We start from the raw sequence: 19,358 nt of genomic DNA, 5'->3' as shown, positions 1-19,358 counted from the left end.
GAGCTCCTATTAGCTCGCTAGACTAAGGCCTGGCTATTGAAATAGCAACAAAGGACCTCCAAGGAAAATATAGAGCCGGGCATTAAAAAATACCAGTGAGCGTCCTTTGCAAGGTTTGCCCTTTCCCCAGCCCCGTCTGCAGCCTCTGCGCCAAGTCCTCTTCCATTCTAAACAATGTCTTTCCCATGTAGCTTTGGGGAACATTAAAAACCAAAAGGGAAAACCAAGGCAAGAAAACAAAACATTTGGGGCTTAATAAGCATAGAGAATAAGATGACAAGGGATACAAGCTGCTGCTTACAAGCTGAGAGATCAAGGATGTATCTCACTGTGAGACACATGCACAGAGAACACGGGTTTTGACAGGTTAGTAAAATACATTTATAGATGCTACTGTGTCAGAAGAAAGTATGTAAAAAACAAATGAACTCTGCATTTTATTGCACTGTTTATTTTTTACCAACTGACAATACAGTTGGTCGAATAGCTCATGCCACTGCCAGGAAAACAATGTTAATGTTGTTGGTGCAATTTTTTCCCTGCTTGATCAAAAAAAAAGTGCATGCTTTGATATATAGAGATGAAAACAAATATTGTCGTATTTAATTGATCTCTTATTTGTTGATCTTTTTTCTGTTGTACTTTTTGTTTTCCCTCATGTGATGCAAAGCAGCATTCAGTTTTTCCAAAGCAACAACTTGGGGGAGGAATGGAGAGGAGTAGAGAGATAGGGGAAAGCCGCTGGGAGTTTAGGGGCCGAGCGTTGTTTATCCTCCGCTCTGGAGAAGCAAGAAAAAGAGCAATAGAGGTGAGGAGGGAGAAAGAGCACAGCCAGTATAAAGCTGGATGAGGATCACTGCACATGTACACAGACCCAAAGGCCCCTTCTTCCTTCCAATATGTGTTTCTGCACGCACACATACACACACACACACACACACACACACACACACACACACGTACTTCTATCTATCAGTGTGAAGACATGACATCATGCATTGAGATAATGCATTCCTTTGCCCCATCAGAACTAAATGCCTAACTCAAACCCTTGCCTAAACCTAATTTATCCCTGGTACTAAAAACAAAGTCTTAACCCTCAAACAGGCTTTTGAAGAAGTGAGGACCATACAAAATGTTGTCACTTTCCCAAAATGTCCTCACAGAAACTAAAACTGGTCCTCACAAAGATGTCATACACACACACACACACACCAGTGTTATTTCCAGTTTAGGGGGTGTAACACATAATGCTTCCACTTGGTCAACCCTTGCATACTCCCTCCTCCGGCTGTGTTCACCCTCCGATAGCAGACACAGACTTTCTCTTTTCTCTGCTTCACCTCGCTCCCTCGCTGTGCAGGGGAGAGGCCTTTGATGTCCAGTTCTGAGGGACTCTGGGATTGATATAAGGGTTGGTTGTAGAGTGTTTGTGTGTGTGTGTGTGTGTGTGTGTGTGTGTGTGTGTGTGTGTGTGTGTGTGTGTGTGTATGTGTGTGTGTGCGTGTGTGTGGAGGGGGGGGGGGGGGCAGAGGCAGTGGGTCAGGCCAACCCCAGTCTGATATCCAACGGCTCAACTACTGCCCCATATGAGGAATGGCTAACAGCTGAGACGCTAAGCAAGCTCTGTTGAGGCTTCCCTTTAGACAATGCTGGCTGAAAAATCGCTATCACACTTAATCCCTTTTCTCTGACTGTCACTTTACGTGTCACATTTTCTTTATCCTGAGAGAAAGCACTGATATGATATATATATATAAAGTATATATTTATTTTGTTGAACACTGTTACACACTGATCAAGACAGCTGTTCATTGCACAAACAAATACAGTATGATGTACATGTGTAAAATACTCTGTTGCTGTTCCGATGTTGTTCCAATGTAACATACAGTAAACAGTATATTTGTTGAAAAAAAAAGAAAACATGATGGGTTGCTCTCAGACACATGGTACTTTGTTGATGCAAAATGTTTCATGCATTCCGTGCAGACACAAAAATGCTGTTTGTAAATTGTCTTCGGATATAATTATGGGCAAATACTGCTGTGACAGCAGTAGCCAATGTTGTATGTTCTCAAAGCACATGGTTTAGTTTAAAACATATAATAAAATATAGTGTGACAGTGCAGATATGCAAAAGATTGTAATGTTTTATATTAACCTTCATAAAATATTAAAGTGAGTTTTTACTTTTCTAATAAAGTGGCACATTATAACGTGTGTTTGTCCTTTGCCTGTCGTCTTATTGCTTTGGGTGGGGTATCAAACTAGGCAGCACTACTGTGTCAAGTCTCTGTAGAAGACTCACAGTAATAACTGGAGCACAGCTTGCAATACAATGTGTTTGTGTAAAACTAACCAATAAACCAATAAAGTCTGTGCTCCACCAGCATTTAAGAATGTTAGATAAAGATGCATTCAATTGCCTGCAAGAATCCCTGTTCTAGGTAGACGTTGAAAACCAAGATATTATTTAATAAAGAGGCAGTTTTGTAAAGCAACTAGGCCTTGCATTTCATTATTTTGCCCAGGGATTATTATTGTGTGACGATATTGTAATAGCATAGTTTGACATTATTACACAATAGGTTATAAAAAAGTTCCTTTAAAAGGGATAAATAAACGAAGTTTTAACTTTTGTGGGAGGAAATAATCAGACCAACAGATATCTTAATTTTATCAATATCAATAATAACACGCTTAGAGTAGGCTACGATTCTTGCAGGTGAAACACGACCCGTCAAATCATCATTTGAATAGCAAAAACCATAAATGCGCAGTTGTCTGTTGAGGCCTGCAAGCTGTTTTTCCCCTACTCTCCATAGCTTGCCTTTCAGACCGGCTCTTCGTTGTTGACAGACACCGGCCGGTAAACTGTAGGCCTACGTCACGCCCCCGTCCCTCTTCCACCCACATTACTTGAAATCATGGACCTATAAAGAGCTTGAAATAGAGAAAAATGTGATTGACAGCGTGAAGGTGACCAATCAGAGGTGGCCTCGCTGTGGAAGCGTGCCAAAGTGTATTGTTTATGTACGCAGCGGACCAATGGGAGCGAAGCAAGGGGGGCGTGGCATTATTTTGGAGGAAAGAGGCAAAACCATCTTTTATCCTCATGACCGGGCGGCTTTTTGGATATCCTGGGTAGTGGTGGTGGAAAACTTTACATGTAGATTAGACTAGAAGTTATAAGGCACGGGCAACACCTACCAACTTGCGACAATAAATGTATCAAACTCCAGCAATTTGCACTAAAATCTATAGAAAGCTGTATTTCTTTCTTTAGTCTCAGCTCGCCCTGTCTCAAATGGATTCCAGATATATTTTGGAGAAGTCGTCGGTCGGGACGAGGGTAGGCGGTACGGATTTTAACTGCCGTGCAGGTCGCGCCGTGCTCCGCGACACCCGGGTCCCTACGGTGGAGAGGAACCGTCCCACGCCGGCGTACACGAACGGGCCCTTCCTTTACAAATTTGTAATGGACTGCGGCTCGGCGGCGGAGCTTCAAACCGAGAGGACCTCTAAAGGGAACGGACTTTCTCTGGGTGGTCGGTTATTGCACGACGTTGAAAAAGTGAGTGCCGCTTATGTCCGTGTTTCGTTACTCCCACGAAGTCACCTGTACGACCAAGTTACAACAGATAATATCGAGCATGTAACCCTGAGCTGTCACTACGCTGTGTGTGACGAGCAGTGGACACCGGTCGCACGCGCCGTTATTACATTTTAGCGGTTGAAGTAGGCTACGTTACGCTCACACAAGACTACAACTCTTCTGTTGCATTGTTTGTAGCCTGCCGAGTATCGCCTTTTGCTTCTCTTAACCCACTATTTTAAGGTGTCGGCGCTTGTATGTTGTTACGTCGTTTAAAAAAACGCTTTAAATGGCGGCTCATTTTTGTGTGCAAAGTTTACAGAAAAGGGGGGCAGGGCAGGGACTCTAAACTATCAGGCAGCCATATCCTCTGCTCCATAACTGAAGGGTGGAGCTTAAGCGAGGGCTTCCTGGCTGCTCTTCACACACTAGAGACCAGCTAGAGACTCGAGATGGCAACAGTTTATAGACATTTTTGCATCTTCATTTGCATAGGCCTACTCAAGTGTTTTGTGATCCATGTCTGTTGCTCTTTGCAGGGTCCGTAATTTAATCGTGTCATACAGGCCTAGTTACTAATTGACCCAACAACATCAAATATGAATAGATGGCCAATTGCCACCCCTTCCCTTTGACATGGATCAGATAGCATTTTATTCAAATAGGTATTTCTGTTTATTTTAGCATTGCAGTGGGATGATGGCAGTAAGGTATAGGCCATCTAAAGTTTATTGTAGGTTTTTTAAATAAATATTGATCAAGAGTTTATAGTATTTCTAGTTACCAATACTTTTTGCATCTTTTTTTTAATTGCCAAAAGACAGGAGAAAAAGAAACCGGTGACCTGTCCCTCTCTGACTTGCAGTGTTAAAAAATACTAAACTTTGTGTTAAGTGTCAGGCACATTTAGAAATATATTTTATTTAGCTTTCTTATCTAGAATTGTTTGTTCAAGACAAATAGCTAAACCCCCTCAAAACACTGTCAAATTAAACATATATGATTGAAAAACTGTCTATGCAGTCATGCAGAGTCCAGTTCACTCATAAAACTATTGACACTGTTAAAAACAAATGCTTGGAGCGCCCTTAGCTCAGTTGGTAGAGCGTCCCCCCCATGGGCCTCGGCCAGCAGCGGACCCGGGTTCGACTCCAGCCCGCGGTTGTTCTCTGCATGTCACTCCCCTCTCTGACCCATTTCAACTCTGTCTCTACACCATCAATAAAGCATAAATATGCCAAAAAATATCTTTAAAAAAAAAAAAAAATGCTTAACCTCTCTCTGTAGCTCATATTACATCACGTCTCTGATGCATGCTGATAACTGGCTTCGAAACTATGGTTTGACTCTCTTGAACATGTTACTGCTTTTATTTTCTAGACGGCCCCCGGGGACCAAAAAGACACTGGTACCACTGGGATCCTGAAGAGGGCCAGTCCCACTCACTGCAGAGGTATAAACGGGCAGTTGCCATGCGGATTCTTGCCCTTGGACATCAGGAACCCAGAGATACAGGCAGAGCTGGCCAACAACTTCAGGGCAGCGCAAGGCCAGAGCGGCCCACCGACAGAGAGCCAACCCCTCCCCTCCTCCCACATCCCTGTCCCCAGAAACAGGTACGAGTTGCGGAGTTTCTGTGTCTTCATACTAGGTTTTGTTCATAGTGTTGCATGTTAAGTGAAAGGGGCATTACTTCCAATACAATCAATAGAGTCATGGATCAACCCCATAGGATTCTGGAGCATTACATTTAAATTATATTTCATTTAGCTCGCACTTTTAAGTTGAAAGCGACTTCCAATTAGTGCATTCCACCATGAAGGATCAAACTCTAACTCAGAACAGCAGGAATCACGTAGGTAGGTACATTAGCTTTAAATAAGCCAAACAAAGTGCCACATCTAGGTGCAAAATGTAAGTGCTTTTAAAACATTAATTTTTTCATATTTTGATTTTTAAATATAAATAACCATCATCTTCTTAGCCAAGGTTCAGTCGGAAGAGTGTTGCGCATTGTTAACCATCAGTAATGTGTCTGTGTGTTTGGCTCCTGTTTCTGTTCAGACCAGAAGCTAATTCAACACTGAGTTTGTTGTGATGAAAAATAATCAACACATCCAATTTAGATACTCGACTCCAGACCTGTGTTCCTTTAGTCTTGACTGGACGTGGAATTCACCCTCTGGCTACAACTGTACGGTGGTTTAGGCATGAATGGTGTGGGGGAGTACTGGTCAACTGACCACATGTTTGGTGTTCCACCCAGAATAGTTTTGAAAAATGCCCTAAGAAAGCCTGACTTTGAGATGAGGGCCATGATTGCTCAATCACTTGAAAGAAGGAACAGAGAGAAAGAAAGAATGAGATGGACACAGCAGGATGTTTGTGTTGTTTTACAGATAATTCAGTTAACTATACGGGGGAATTATTAGGTACCAGAGAGTCCTAGCTTGACTTTTTCTAAGGCCAATGGTATCTCCTCCGTTGTCCCTCATTTTAAAAGCCTGGCTATTGGTCTATCTGTGTGATGTGCAGGAAGACAAGCTTTGTGTGTGTGAGAGTGTGTTTTGTTTGAGGTTTCATGTCGCAGTGCTACCATCTTTTCCCATTGTTTTCAAACACAAACACGTCCACATTTGTGCTCATGACATTCTTTAACTAGATGATTACTTTTTTTCTCCCTAAAATTAACACTTCAGTGTTGCAATAGTAATTCACATAAATAACATAAACACACATGAATACTAATACATACAAAAAATGCTTAATTAGATAGATTTAACTGTAATAAAAGTGCATACACAAGAAGGGAAGGCATAAAGGAACGAGCCTAGCGCATTTGTAAGTTATTATGTAACAAAGAGTACTGGGAGAGGCGGTGCCTTAGCACTCTTCTCTATATTTTCACAGCTATTGGTTACTGTCTTTGTCAAGACGCTGTCTGTCTGCTTACATATTAACAAAATGCCTGGTGGCATAACATTACTGTGCATACTGTACAGTCTAACAACTGAGTGATAGTAGACATGTTGCAGTTTTGGGGGTTATACTGCAGCGCTTACTTTCTATCGTTCCTTTTCTCATCCTCATGTGAACTTCACGTGCCAGCGGTCATGTATGTATGAAATGAGGGAGTGTCTCTGGGGAGCATGCAAGACCGAACCTGCTTTTAAAGCAGAGTGATGTTTTGCCTGCATCTTTTTGAGTGAGTGCTGGATCGTGTGTGCCCACTATACACAACAAAGCGGTTGTTCTCACCTCTCGTTGTAGATCCTAACCAGCTTTGAAAAGTCTTTTCACGGCTATCTCAGCACACTGCTAGCACAATAATAAACTCTGAGTTGAGCCTTCACAGTCGCTGGAAAGGTGTTGCATAACACTAAATGACTGTGTGGTCATATTAGCCAGGCCGCCTTTGTTGTTCCACTGACCTTTCAGATTACCTCCCGTCCCGGTCTCTACCTCTCAAATTGTCTTTAGTTTTGAGTTGGTGACGGGAGGCTTTTCTCTCATCTCTCATCAAGCAACAAACAGCTTCCCTAGTCTTCATTCACATTTGGGTTCGAACCATTTTAGTATTCTTGTCCATTTGGTGAATTGATAATGCTTTCTTAAATTGTATTGCGCTCATCCGAGCTCTGTCTGCTATCCAGATGTGTGTGCATGTGGTATTCATTACAAATTCATGAATTTTCTTTATCTAAAGAACAGTTTGAAAATGGACTGTAGTTGCCATGCAGATCCAGTAACAGTTGTTTGGTGTGAACAACCAGTTACTTTATTGTTGCAACGCAATCAAACACTTTTGGTTTGCAGTGCGAGGCAGCTATTTTTCCCCAAGTAATTTGAGGTTTTCTGCTTTACATCTCAGTATGTGTGCACACTAGGGATGTCCATGGTTAACTGGTTAACCGTTAAGATGATCTTTAACCGGTTAATACTAAAGGTTAAACGGTTAAAAAAATTAAATAATCTTAATTTCTCTGAAATCCGGACTCTTATTTTGATATTGCTAAACCGGATGTAAGAATGCCAACTGTCGGTAAAGAATGAAACGAGTAGTGTAGGCTATGCTCAACTTTATAATAGGTCCATGGTACGCTCCCAGAAAGATAGCCAGTCACAACTTATGGTCACAACATAAGTTGTATAATTAAATTAACAGCGTGGGCTCCCGCTATCTTAACATAGCGCTAGCATTAGCCTTCTTGAGGTGGATGCTGTCCTGCATCTATCACCGTCTCTGTGAGGGAGTGACAGACAGCCAGGCAGTGAGTGCCCGCCCTCTGCACAGACACAGGTCTGCGATGATTGTGTGCCAGGATCAATAGCGAAAATCCATCATAAACAAAAGCGTTAAGTATCGTTATGCAGTACTGATAACATCGGAGCTTATCAATATTACGGTCTTTCAAAATGTTGCCCCGTGCTCAGCACTACTTAGCACCGGGTTTCGGTAGACTACCCATCCCCTAAGGGGCACTTTACACGACAACACGAAACGGTGCAAACGCGGAAAAATTCCCGCGGTTGCACTATATCATTTACAGGAAAACAGCAAACGCAGGCATGAAACCGCAGGTTTTTGAGATCACCTCCCAGGGAGGATTTTTTGGTTTCCTGTAAACACCGAAACCATTTCCCCTGATAACGCTGACGTCACGGCTCCACCCTCACACATGCGTAGTCTATAACATTTGCTGTCAAAATACCCACAACACAAGCGAGTTATAAAGTTAGAAGACAACATGAACGGTGTCTCCACGGCACCATCACTGTGATCAGCGGAGAGTGACGTGCAGGGCTAAAATATAGCCTAACACTCGCCAATTTAGTCTAAGCGATTAGTAAGTTATTGAGACCACCGGCCACTTTGTCTGGGGAAAGATTTGTGCTCTACCGGTTTTTCTAGCCAAATAAACGTGTGTAGCTTCTATGCCAGGGCAGGGACACGGCTCTCTCTACATTAAAAAACACTATCCATAGTTCAGCGCGCAGCGGTAAAGTTACTGTTCAACAAAAGAAGCATTAAGGCTACGGCTTCACAGTAAAAGCATTTCACTGGCTAAACATTAATAGCATTTCACTGGACACACGTGAGTTGACTTTTATTTTGAAGTACGCCTAACAGGAAGGTATCCGCTCACGAAGCCCCTTCACTATCAGCAAGTCTTCTGTTTTTACGAGTTCAATGCGGTGAAATAAGAGGACAGAAAGCTTGTTTTTTACAATATTTGTAACCCCAAGCTTACACCAACCGCTTTATGAACGTTAGTGGCATTAATTTTCGGTTACAGTAAGATTTTATGCATCAAATTGTACCGGAAGAGCTATCTACTAGACCAGTGGTGTCAAACATACGGCCCGCGGGCCGGATCCGGCCCGCGAGATGATTTAATCTGGCCCGCGACTTGTAGAGCACACATTTATGAGCATTTCAAAAAAAAAAGTAAGTCTCTAGCCCATTCCTGTGAGGAGATATGAATTTTTAAAGAAATAACCAAAATGCTCACTCCAGCCGCTAGGGGGCAGCCAAAATTTTAAAAAGCACATTTTAGCAACGTGGGAAATGGTAAATGGCAATCTTGCTTCACCGCTATTAATGTTTCCTCCAGTGCTTTATGGCAAAGTAAAAACCAAAAAAAAATAAAAATAAAAATATATATATTTTTAGTGCTGAACAATTAATGTACTAGCAAGCGCGATGTGTCCGCGGCTCTGCACGCGCGAAACGAGCAGGAGCATGCTAGTGTAGGCCTACAAGATTTATTTCCTAATTTTCCATGCTGCTTTATTTTTATGTTTTAAATTGGGAAAAACGAATTCCAAAACAACCAATAACCTCTGTATTTAAAAATAAATCAAAACAGTAGAAGTTGCACTTTTATTTAATTTAATTTTGTACTGTCTGCATGTTTGCACAAAATGTGTCCCTGTACATATAGTAAACAAAATTGGACAACTGTAACGTCAGTGCCTGTTGTATGTGTGTATTCAAATAAACAGTTGTTTATTTCATTAGTGCGTATATTGGCATCTTTGAGCAAAATACCCCCAAAATTTTTGCTGCGGCGCGCAGCAGCAACCTTTACTAAGACATTTCCTGGGGGGTACAGAGATCCGTTGTGATCCATGATAATGTAGGTTACAAATGTAGGCTGAGTGATAAAGCATATTACTGAAAAACAAAGCTAGAGATTTGGAGTTGACATATGTACGTTATTTTGCCATTATTTTACTGGTCCGGCCCACTTGAGATCAGAGAGGCTGTATGTGGCCCTCGAACCAAAATGAGTTTGACACCCCTGTACTAGACTGTGTCACCGCTGACTATTGGCTTGGCATGGCTGCTACTACAGCGATTTCGGCCCGTTTCCTCTGAAAACATGTGTACGAGTGAAGATGTCAGATAAATTGTGTCTGAACGGGGTTTTTTTTTTTAAACCAAAAACGGGAAAACTGTCACGTTTTCACTGTGTAAAGTGCCCCTAAGTCTACGTGTGTGTAAATGTCCCTTTTCAGTCACTTATTGCACTTCTCCTACATTCGCATAATAGACCTCTTTTCACAACAGACAAAGGTGCCGTGTGAATGTCAAAATGTAGACATTTAAATTGGCTACTGGTGCCTGAATAGTTTTTAAATTAATATGCCGGTCCTTGGAACAAAAAAAGGTCGGGAGCCCTGCTATAATGCTTCATGTATTTCACTATAAATAGGCTCCATTAAATCTTAACGGTTAACCGGTTAATAATAACCGTTAATTCTGGTGGTTAACCGGTTAAAGAAAAAATTCTAAATGGCCATCCCTAGTGCACACATCTTTGTGTGTGGGTGTTACTCATTTTGCATACATTTGCTGCACTCTGTGCCCTACTTTTGGATCATGTCAACAAAACCATTTATTTTCATTTGCTTCCCACAAGCTTTAGTAATACTGCCATTGTGTGACATTATTATATATATTTAAAGACACCTTAGCTATTAAGCTGTTGCTCACCTCTGTGTTCCACATCAACCACTGTATCAGTTGCATATTTTCGCTTAGATACATACAACGTAGTGCTTTAACACCTTGCCTTGTCCGCCTGCAAAGTAGGTCACAACCCTGTAGGCAAGCCCGGGCAAAGACCTTGTAGGGAGAAAGAGGAGGAACACTGTAAACTTAAATACTCCCACCCATCTCTCTCTCTCTCTCTCTCTCTCTCTCTCTCTCTCTCTCTCTCTCTCTCTCTCTCTCTCTCTCTGATTAAGTCAATCAAACCCTGGAGCAGAGCCCGTTCTACCTGTCAATACTCATCAGCTTGAGATCCAGCGCATTGATAATAACCAACAAAGACAGCAGTTTGAATGAACCAAAAGAAAGAGGTCTGACGAAATAAAGAGGGGAGGGGGGAGGGGCATCATCTTTTCAATGTGAAAAAGCTTTTCTCTTATCTGTCCTTGGGTCCGGTACACTGTGACCACAGTAGGGTAACATGAATGGATAACACAGAGCCGCATAAACAAGACACCAGAGCGACCCACTGCAGTGAGGGGGGGTCTGTCAGTTGGTGGATGGAAAAAAACGCCTGTTTTTAACATGATTATTTGCCCAATCTTTGACTCAGTCGGTTGAGAGTCACCATTAGGGTTTGGACTAGGCACCCTCACTACTCTCCAACAAGCCCCCCACCAATACTCTACTCCCAGAGGAGACATTACAGCCAGTTGTTGAAGGTCAGCGTCAGAGGTCTACCTGCCCCCCCCACCCCCCACTCAAGTCTGGGATGTCTAACCCACATCCAGACTGCTGACATGGCATGCCTGACTGGAGCAGCCCGCTTCTTCTCAGGTGGTTGTTTCCTTTTTATATTCCATTTGCCCTAGAGAATATGTGATTGGCAACTCTATTTTATCATTTAACAATTATTTTTGAATTGGATGAAGCATTTTGAATCCTTCCTTGTAGCCTCCTTTTCCTGCCTTCCAGACCGTGAGAGGTTAAAGCTCTTGAGCTGAAACACACCGAGGTGAAAGGTCGTCCTCAATGAATAGAGTCTTGCGAGTGGGTGGGAGGGGTGTGGGATCAGGATGGGAGCAGCAGGCATATCTGGCACGTCCACTATAGGTCAGCCTCAGGATCATCTAGGATATGTGCTGCATCGGCAATTCATAACCGCAGAAGATTGTAGCAGCAGACAGCAGCTCACCATCTGACTCAGAGGTGTGTGTGTGTGTGTGTGTGTGTGTGTGTGTGTGTGTGTGTGTGTGTGTGTGTGTGTGTGTGTGTGTGTGTGTGTGTGTGTGTGTGTGTGTGTGTGTGTGTGTGTGTGTGTGTGTGTGTGTGTGTGTGTGTGTGTGTGTGTGTGTGTGTGTGTGTGTGTGTGTGTGTGTGTGTGTGTGTGTGTGTGTGTGTGTGAGAAAGCCCCGAAAAAATCTAATATCAAAGAGAAAAAAACCTTTTAATTAAATCTGTGTTTTCTTTTCTGTGTGTAGCTCTGCGGCTGGCTCGTAGTCATTCATTCTTCGACACTAATGAGGGCCTCTGGAAGATTCTCCGGCTAATGGGAGAAATTTGTGTGTGTGTGCGCCTGTGTGTGTGTGTGTACTAGTACAGTGCCCTCATTCGACATTAATCATTGTCTGTTATGCGGCAAAGAAGTGAGGCGAAATCAATTTCATAAGTTAGGGGGAGAGGCACGAAGGAATGTTTTCTGCCAACAGTCTGCTCTGTTGCAAAAGTTATGTTGCGTGGTCGGAGTTAGAGGCGGCTCCAAAATGTAATGGGTCAACTATCATATTCGAAAATCCTCATATAGCTACTATAAAAAAATATATATATATCTTATAGGGTTGGTTGTGGGCTGTACACGTATCCTTCAGCAGGAAGCCTTATAGGAAAAGGGGAAGAAAAAAAACAAAAACAAAAAACATGGTGGGGAGCGGGGCAGGAAAAAAAACTTTTGTTACACAGCTCTGGCACAGCTGCAGTAAAATGCTTGAACGCTTGCTCACCCGTCTAATAGACGCTTACATAAGACCTGCTGTTCTGCCTCAGTAGCGTTTAGAGATGCCACATGGTCAACTGTCTTTTCCTCTGTCCCCAATCAATCTTCCTGTGCCGTCTCAGTCTGACTGGCAGCTGCTCCTCCGGTGCGTGGCTTTCTCCTCCAGGCCGCTCCCCACCTTCACTCATCTTTCATCGGATACCCGACCCTCCACAACGCCGCGTGATCTTTCACACAACTATTATCGCTCCCTCGATATCCTTCCCTCTCCCCGTCTTTTCTGAGTCATTGACGTGTTCATAAAAGTTCATTATAGAGTGGAGTCAGAGCTCAGCCTCAACACTGATACCATGGTGTGTGTATATACTGAACAGTGTAAGGCAAAATTGCTCAGTCGTGGTGTTTTTTTTTTGCATGAGATTTCGCAACTAATGTTTTATGTCTTTTTATCTCTCCCACACATCTTATTTTTCCGTTTCTCTTGGCCCTTTTGCCCTCTGCCCGCGTTGTCTGAAGGACGGCCGGATAAGTCCTACTTAAATCCAGAGGAGATGAAGCCCTTCAAACAATGCCGGGTCTCTCTCTCTCTCTCTCTCTCTCTCTCTCTCTCTCTCTCTCTCTCTCTCTCTCTCTCTCTCTCTCTGCCGGGAAAGATTATTCTTCTATAGAAACCAATGTCAGTTCTAATCTGTTTGTCATGCGTTTGTCTTTTTATTTGAATTTTTTTCTCCTCTTTTTTTCTCCCTCTCTAAAACATTCATGAACACATGTCCTCCTCGGTGTGTATGTGATGTGTCATTTTCCCTACTCTTTACTGACTATATCCATTCATATGGTAAGACAAATGATAGCATACTCATTCTCCCTGGAATGTTCTCAATGCTTCTGTTGGCACTAAAATCACAGATTCGCAGACATTGCGCTCACAAGCCAAAAATTTTGATTTTGGTAAGAAATATTTCTTCACGGTTTTGTGAGTTCAAAGTTTCCTTTTTAATCAACATTTTCAGTGTGATTTGATGATTAATATAATTAGAACGTTTAAATGGCAGATTGTAACGACAAAGCCAATCTTTCCGGCTGTGTTACTTCTCACTGTGGCACCGCAGTAGGAGAAGTGTCTGGATGTTCTGTGTAATGCTCCAGTGAATGTGTAATGGCTCCCAAAACCATATCCTCGGTGGCTGATTATAGTGAGCTTTTTAAAAGTCTGAAGTAACAATTTTCAACATGCTCTCTAAGCCATTAGTTTCATGGGTTGTGCTTTCTCCCACTCTTATTTAGAAATGTTCTCACACACGCACGCACACACACACACACACACACACACACACACACTACTCTACGTTGTTTATAGCTTTGACTGAAAATATGAAACCAGTCTTGGCTCCACCATCTCTTCCTTTGCCGTGTCAGTAACCAATGAAACATCAAGGGGTACCTTCCTTTTCATGGAACGTCAGATGCCCGTTATCTCACTTGTAATTAGGGGATTATCGACAGCCCTGTCTTTTATTTTAGTGGCGGGGAGAGCGCTGTACTGAACTTGTGGCATTCCAATCGATTTTGTGTTGACAGAGTTAAGTAATGTGAGCCACTGACACTTCAAAATGCCACAGCTAGCAACTTCAGTCAATTCAGATGTTAAAGATTCAGCTCGAATAAACATACTAGTGCCACACCCAGGCTGCTAGAAACCAGTGGGCCGAGTTCCTAATAAGCGTCAAGAAAACCCCCTGTGTGTGTGTGTGTGTGTGTGTGTGTGTGTGTGTGTGTGTGTGTGTGTGTGTGTGTGTGTGTGTGTGTGTGTGTGTGTGTGTGTGTGTGTGTGTGTGTGTGTGTGTGTGTGTGTGTGTGTGTGTGTGTGTGTGTGTGTGTGTGTGTGTGTGTGTGTGTGTGTGCGTGTGCGTGCCTGCCTGCCTATGTGTGAAGACATGCCCATCCTTAACAATAGAGCTGTGTGGGCTGGGATAATGACTTATCCTTGTGGCTTCTTCTAAACGAATGGTGCTGGAGGACAAGACAATCGATCAAGCAGCTCCACAAGTGAACATATTTGTGTGTCTTTCTTTTTCCTTTTCTATCTCACCTAGCACACAGACAGACAGACAGACAGACAGAAAGACAGACACACACACACATACACACAAACACACACACACACACACACACACGCGCGCGCGCCCTTTCATTCTGTCCCCGTAGTGAGGTGGTCAGGTTTCATTTAACACAGACCTGCTAATGACGCCGTTCTCCTGTGACCTCCTGGACATTACATCATGCGTCAAAACCTGCTGAGTCAGCCAGAAATATTGAAACTGGTGTCGACTATATTTGTATGAACTTCATTTAGGCGACCGCTTACGAGCATGGCCATGTCTGATGTCGATGATGAGACCGCCCTCTCTGTGTGGAGTTATGCAGAGAGCGAGAGAGGAGGGGGGAAGAGGTTGACAGCTTCTTGTTTTATGTGCACCGTGTTTGTTTCTTCACCCATTTAGCTTGGGATTTGTGATCTCCTCCCTGTAGCCTATACACTTGTTTACAAAGTTAAACATTGATTTTTTTACATACACTTTTCTCGTTTGGCTATTTAAACCTCACTAAACCTGTTGAGTGTTGTGTTATCCATGCGTCATGTCCATACATGCTTAGAAAGGGAGAGAAGTTCAAATTTCACATTATCTAAAAAAAAACCTGATTGTAGGGCTGTCAAATTAACGCGTTAATTTCGATTAATTAATCACAGAAAAATTAACGCGATTTAAAAAAAATTAATGCAGATTAATCGCACTTCTATAATGCCCTTTGACCTGGTGCAAAAGCTGCACCTGTAGCTTGCATACACAGCCCGCACGGGTGAAAGGGAGAAAAGTAAAGAGAGAAGCAGGGGAAAGGGCGGGGCCGAGGGCTCTATGGACGGTTTATGGGATGCTTCGGGCAAATAAGCATGAAGGTAGGAAGACATCTTACTTTATTCTCCGCAGTGTCTGTGCATTATTGATTTAGTGGGTGCAACAATGTAGGTTCAAAAGTATCTCTCAATCTTCCTCCGTGTGTCTCAATTTTGTTTGCTAGCTGTCTCGCCTCCCGCGTAAACGGACACCCGCCCCGTATGTGTATGTGTGTGTGTCAATATTTTTGCCTATGAGTACGACGATGGTGAATGAATCGGCATAGGCATCTGTGGCAGTGCAGCGCTGTCTGCTGTGGAGACAGAAGTTACGCAGGCTATACAGCTGTTTATAAACAGGTATAAAAGTGTCATAAAAGTATGCGATTAATTTAGATTAATTAATCACAGAGTCTGTAATTAATTAGATAATTTTTTTTAATCGCTTGACAGCCCTACCTGATTGTGAAAAGGTGTTTTAAGGCAAGAGATGGCTTTATCAGACACACACACACACACACACACACTCTAGGCTCCTTTGACTGTTGCCAAGATAATGTGGAGATTTCCGGCCTGGGGGAGGAAGGTAAAAAGTACCACTTCTTAATCTGAGTGGTGGTGGCTTCCAGCACCAACATGCCAATGCACAAAGCATTGAGTGTATGAGGCTGTCCAGTTAGGTGCAGGGCAGAACTGCTGATCATTCCCTCAAATAACCTCAGAAACTCTCCAAGCTGTTGCAGGGCATGGGAATGCCAAGAGACTTTTACATTGTGCTTATTCTTCCTTCTCCCCGATTGGCTGCATTTCCACAAAACACATGTTATTCATAAAACGAAAATATTTTTTCCTTGTTGTTTTGGTTGATTTTTAATAGACATTGGATTAGGCCCTGGTTTCATGAGGTTTGTCTAGTTGTGTTTTATGCAGAGGCCAAGGCTGGTTTCCAGTCTCTTGTCTAACAGCAAATTTGTTTCCTCGGTCCTGTCCGATCTGCCTTAATCCGGTTCGGACCAAGAATCAACACCATGGTCACAATATATATATATATACTGTGTATATATATATATACCAGCTTGTGTTTACTCTGCGTTCTTCTCCTACCATAATTACACCATGTGACAAAGATAGAAGAAGCAATTGCAAGCGAGACAAAGAGAGAGAGAGAAAGGGGAGGGCAGGATGATTACCAGTAGTAGATGTAGAATTACGACATCAGAGCTCGCTGTTCTACTTTCAGAATAATCCATTTGCTGCATGTTGTTGAAATTGCCCCACGTAGATAGTCCATAATAAAAAGGCATGCAACTTGATTTGGCTCCATTTTTATATTGACTTAGCTTCTGTCCTTCTATCATTTCATCACTTCATGCTCTGCTTGCTGTCAGTCATGTGACATTCAGCAAGAGACATGAAGAAATCCCTCATAAACATGTGGCCGTAAGGATTTGATCATCACATCCATGTTTTTGGGTCTACAGCTGCAACTTCGGTTTAACACGGTATAATTTTTATTTTTAAATATATTTTTCAAAAAAAGTAACCATCAGAAAAGACTTATTAACGTATTGAAATAATTGCACAATTGATGTGCTCCTCAAAAATAAGCTATCACTGAGTGACAACAATTAATATTGTTCTTTTTAAAGGGGCACTGTGTAACATTTTAAGTAATGTATTAGCTAAAATCAATATCCTCATTCATAAATATGTCCTCATTGGTGTAAAATCACCTCTGCCAATAATCTGAATGATCCTCCTGAGCGGAGAATTACAAATATTAATATTACATTTTGTACATTGAGCAGGTAAGTCTTATGGAGGAATCCATGTTGGTTGGAATGTCATCAGGTGCATTGTTTAGAATTTAGAATTGTTCTTGTCCTTGAAGGCCACTGTAGCTTCTGTTATTATTCTAAAGGGTTGGGGTTACCCAGGGAGTGTTGCATTCTAGAACTTTCTAGATGTCATATTACACACTGCCCCTTTAAGTCAGATTAGGTCAGAGAAAAAGGGGGAAGTGAGCAAAAAGGGCATCTCTCGACTCTATAAGGATACAGAAGGAGTAGTGAGTGTTTTACATAGGTCATGTTGAGCAGCTGATTGTGTCTCTGGTTTCACTTCACCTCTCTAATGGGATGCACATGTCCGCTCCCTTACATTTGAACCAAATCGCAAGAGAATTTAGACCAAAGGGGATTTGAGGTGCAAAGTGCGTTTGTGTGTGTGTGTGTGTGTGTGTGTGTGTGTGTGTGTGTGTGTGTGTGTGTGTGTGTGTGTGTGTGTGTGTGTGTGTGTGTGTGTGTGTGTGTGTGTGTGTGTGTGTGTGTGTGTGTGTGTGTGTGTGTGTGTGTGTGTGTGTGTGTGTGTGTGTGTGTGAGTGTGTGAATGTGTGAGGTTTATTGGTATGTCGGCATTTCTGAAGATGGATCTGCCATAAGCCCTGTAAGCCTCGCTAGTCGCAAGCTTAACCCAAGGTGCCTGTCTACTGTCCAAACAGCATTTAGTCAACCTTTAAAACCTGTCTAACTACTCCATCTGCCCTAATTAGCTACTGTGTATTTGCTGATGTTGATTATGACGAATAAAGATCCAATGCAATTAATCAAGTTTCTACATTATCCAGACATGTACTGCATACATTGTTTAAATAGAAACATTGCAACACAAATCTTGACTGTGCATATGTTACAGTTGACACCACAATCTCATGTCACATGGTCCTCACCAGTATTTCATTTGCAGGGTTGCTATGGAACTGTAGATGTTCAAACCTTCATGCTACAAACCATGCCAATGTGTGACACTGACATACATTCAAACTAACACGCCTGTTGCATTCATACAACATTCTTGTGATGGCTATTAGAGAGTTTGCGATCAAACTGAATCCGTGTGTCTGAGTCTGAGAGTGAAGGGTCTCGGCTGTGGAGACTAAGGCCAGAAAAATACTTGAGACTCACAAGGCAAGCCTTTTCTCTGCGCCAGGGCTGCTAGCTGTGTCTGGCCAGCTATCCCATCTGTCTGCTTGTCTGTTTTCAAGAGAAAGAGTCTGCCCCGATGTGACCGTTGCCCGGGTTTGGCTCTGTTTAGAAAATGCACAATTCTCACAGGGAGACGAGACCAGTTGCATCCAAATAGCATAATCAGCCATCATATTTTTCGTCATGTTTGTAAATGCTGCCAGAGTCATGGTTTAATAACCTCTCAGATATCCAATGGGGGAGCGGCTCTCTGTCTCTCCATTGCTGTGTATAGGTAGGCAGGCTCAGTTTTATTATCATCATCATCTCTCCAGTGTTTCCATGATGTGCTCCAATCACCTCCATTCGTCTTATTAACTATCCCATTGCTGGCATTGCAGGCTGATAGTGGGGCCATTTCCCTTTCCCCTATTCCCAATAGTGTCACCCACACAGCCTCTTCCTGCAGGATGTTGAAAGCTGATAACTTGGAGAAAGGTGAACAGCTTGAGATGGTAGATGTACAGTTTATTTTTAAAAGATGTGGTTTATGGCAATTTCTCCGCTATTAGTCACCGTCGTCAGTTAAATCAGCTTGTAAATAAAATCAATAATAACCAGCTTGAATTTGGCAGCCGTCAAACCGCTGGAAAAGCTAGTGTCGAAGTTTGAATACTGTGCTGTTTCTAAAGTCTCACTCTCAAACTCACACTCTCCCAAGACAAATTTGCTCACTGCACAATGAACTGGCAGGTTCTGGAGTAACAGGCACACACTGTTTAGTACATTCACTTTTAACTGCCCGCTTCAATTTTGTTTGAGTAGAGATGCAATGCTTCAGCTGAGCTGTAAAGAATGCAGGGAAAGTGGTACATTTGTCAAATAAATCTGTATATGCAGTATATTTTTAAGAT

General features: G+C 42.5%; 1 protein-coding gene across 1 annotated transcript in view; it reads left to right on the top strand.

Moving 5' to 3' along the window:
- The first annotated feature begins 3,163 nt into the window (after nucleotides 1-3,163).
- slc2a4rg (SLC2A4 regulator) overlaps nucleotides 3,164-19,358 on the top strand; it is a 39,942-nt gene continuing 23,747 nt past the window's right edge. The window contains exons 1-2 of the mRNA XM_080031225.1: nucleotides 3,164-3,577; nucleotides 4,979-5,214. Coding sequence (XP_079887351.1) covers nucleotides 3,311-3,577; nucleotides 4,979-5,214 — 503 coding nt within the window. The 5' untranslated portion in view covers nucleotides 3,164-3,310. The remainder of the gene's footprint in view (nucleotides 3,578-4,978; nucleotides 5,215-19,358) is intronic.

The sequence above is a fragment of the Ammodytes marinus genome, assembly GCF_949987685.1.
Source record: "Ammodytes marinus genome assembly, chromosome: 7".
Classification (NCBI taxonomy): domain Eukaryota; kingdom Metazoa; phylum Chordata; class Actinopteri; order Uranoscopiformes; family Ammodytidae; genus Ammodytes; species Ammodytes marinus.
Note: the sequence above shows the minus strand (reverse complement) of the source record. Positions and strands in the feature narration are given on the sequence as shown.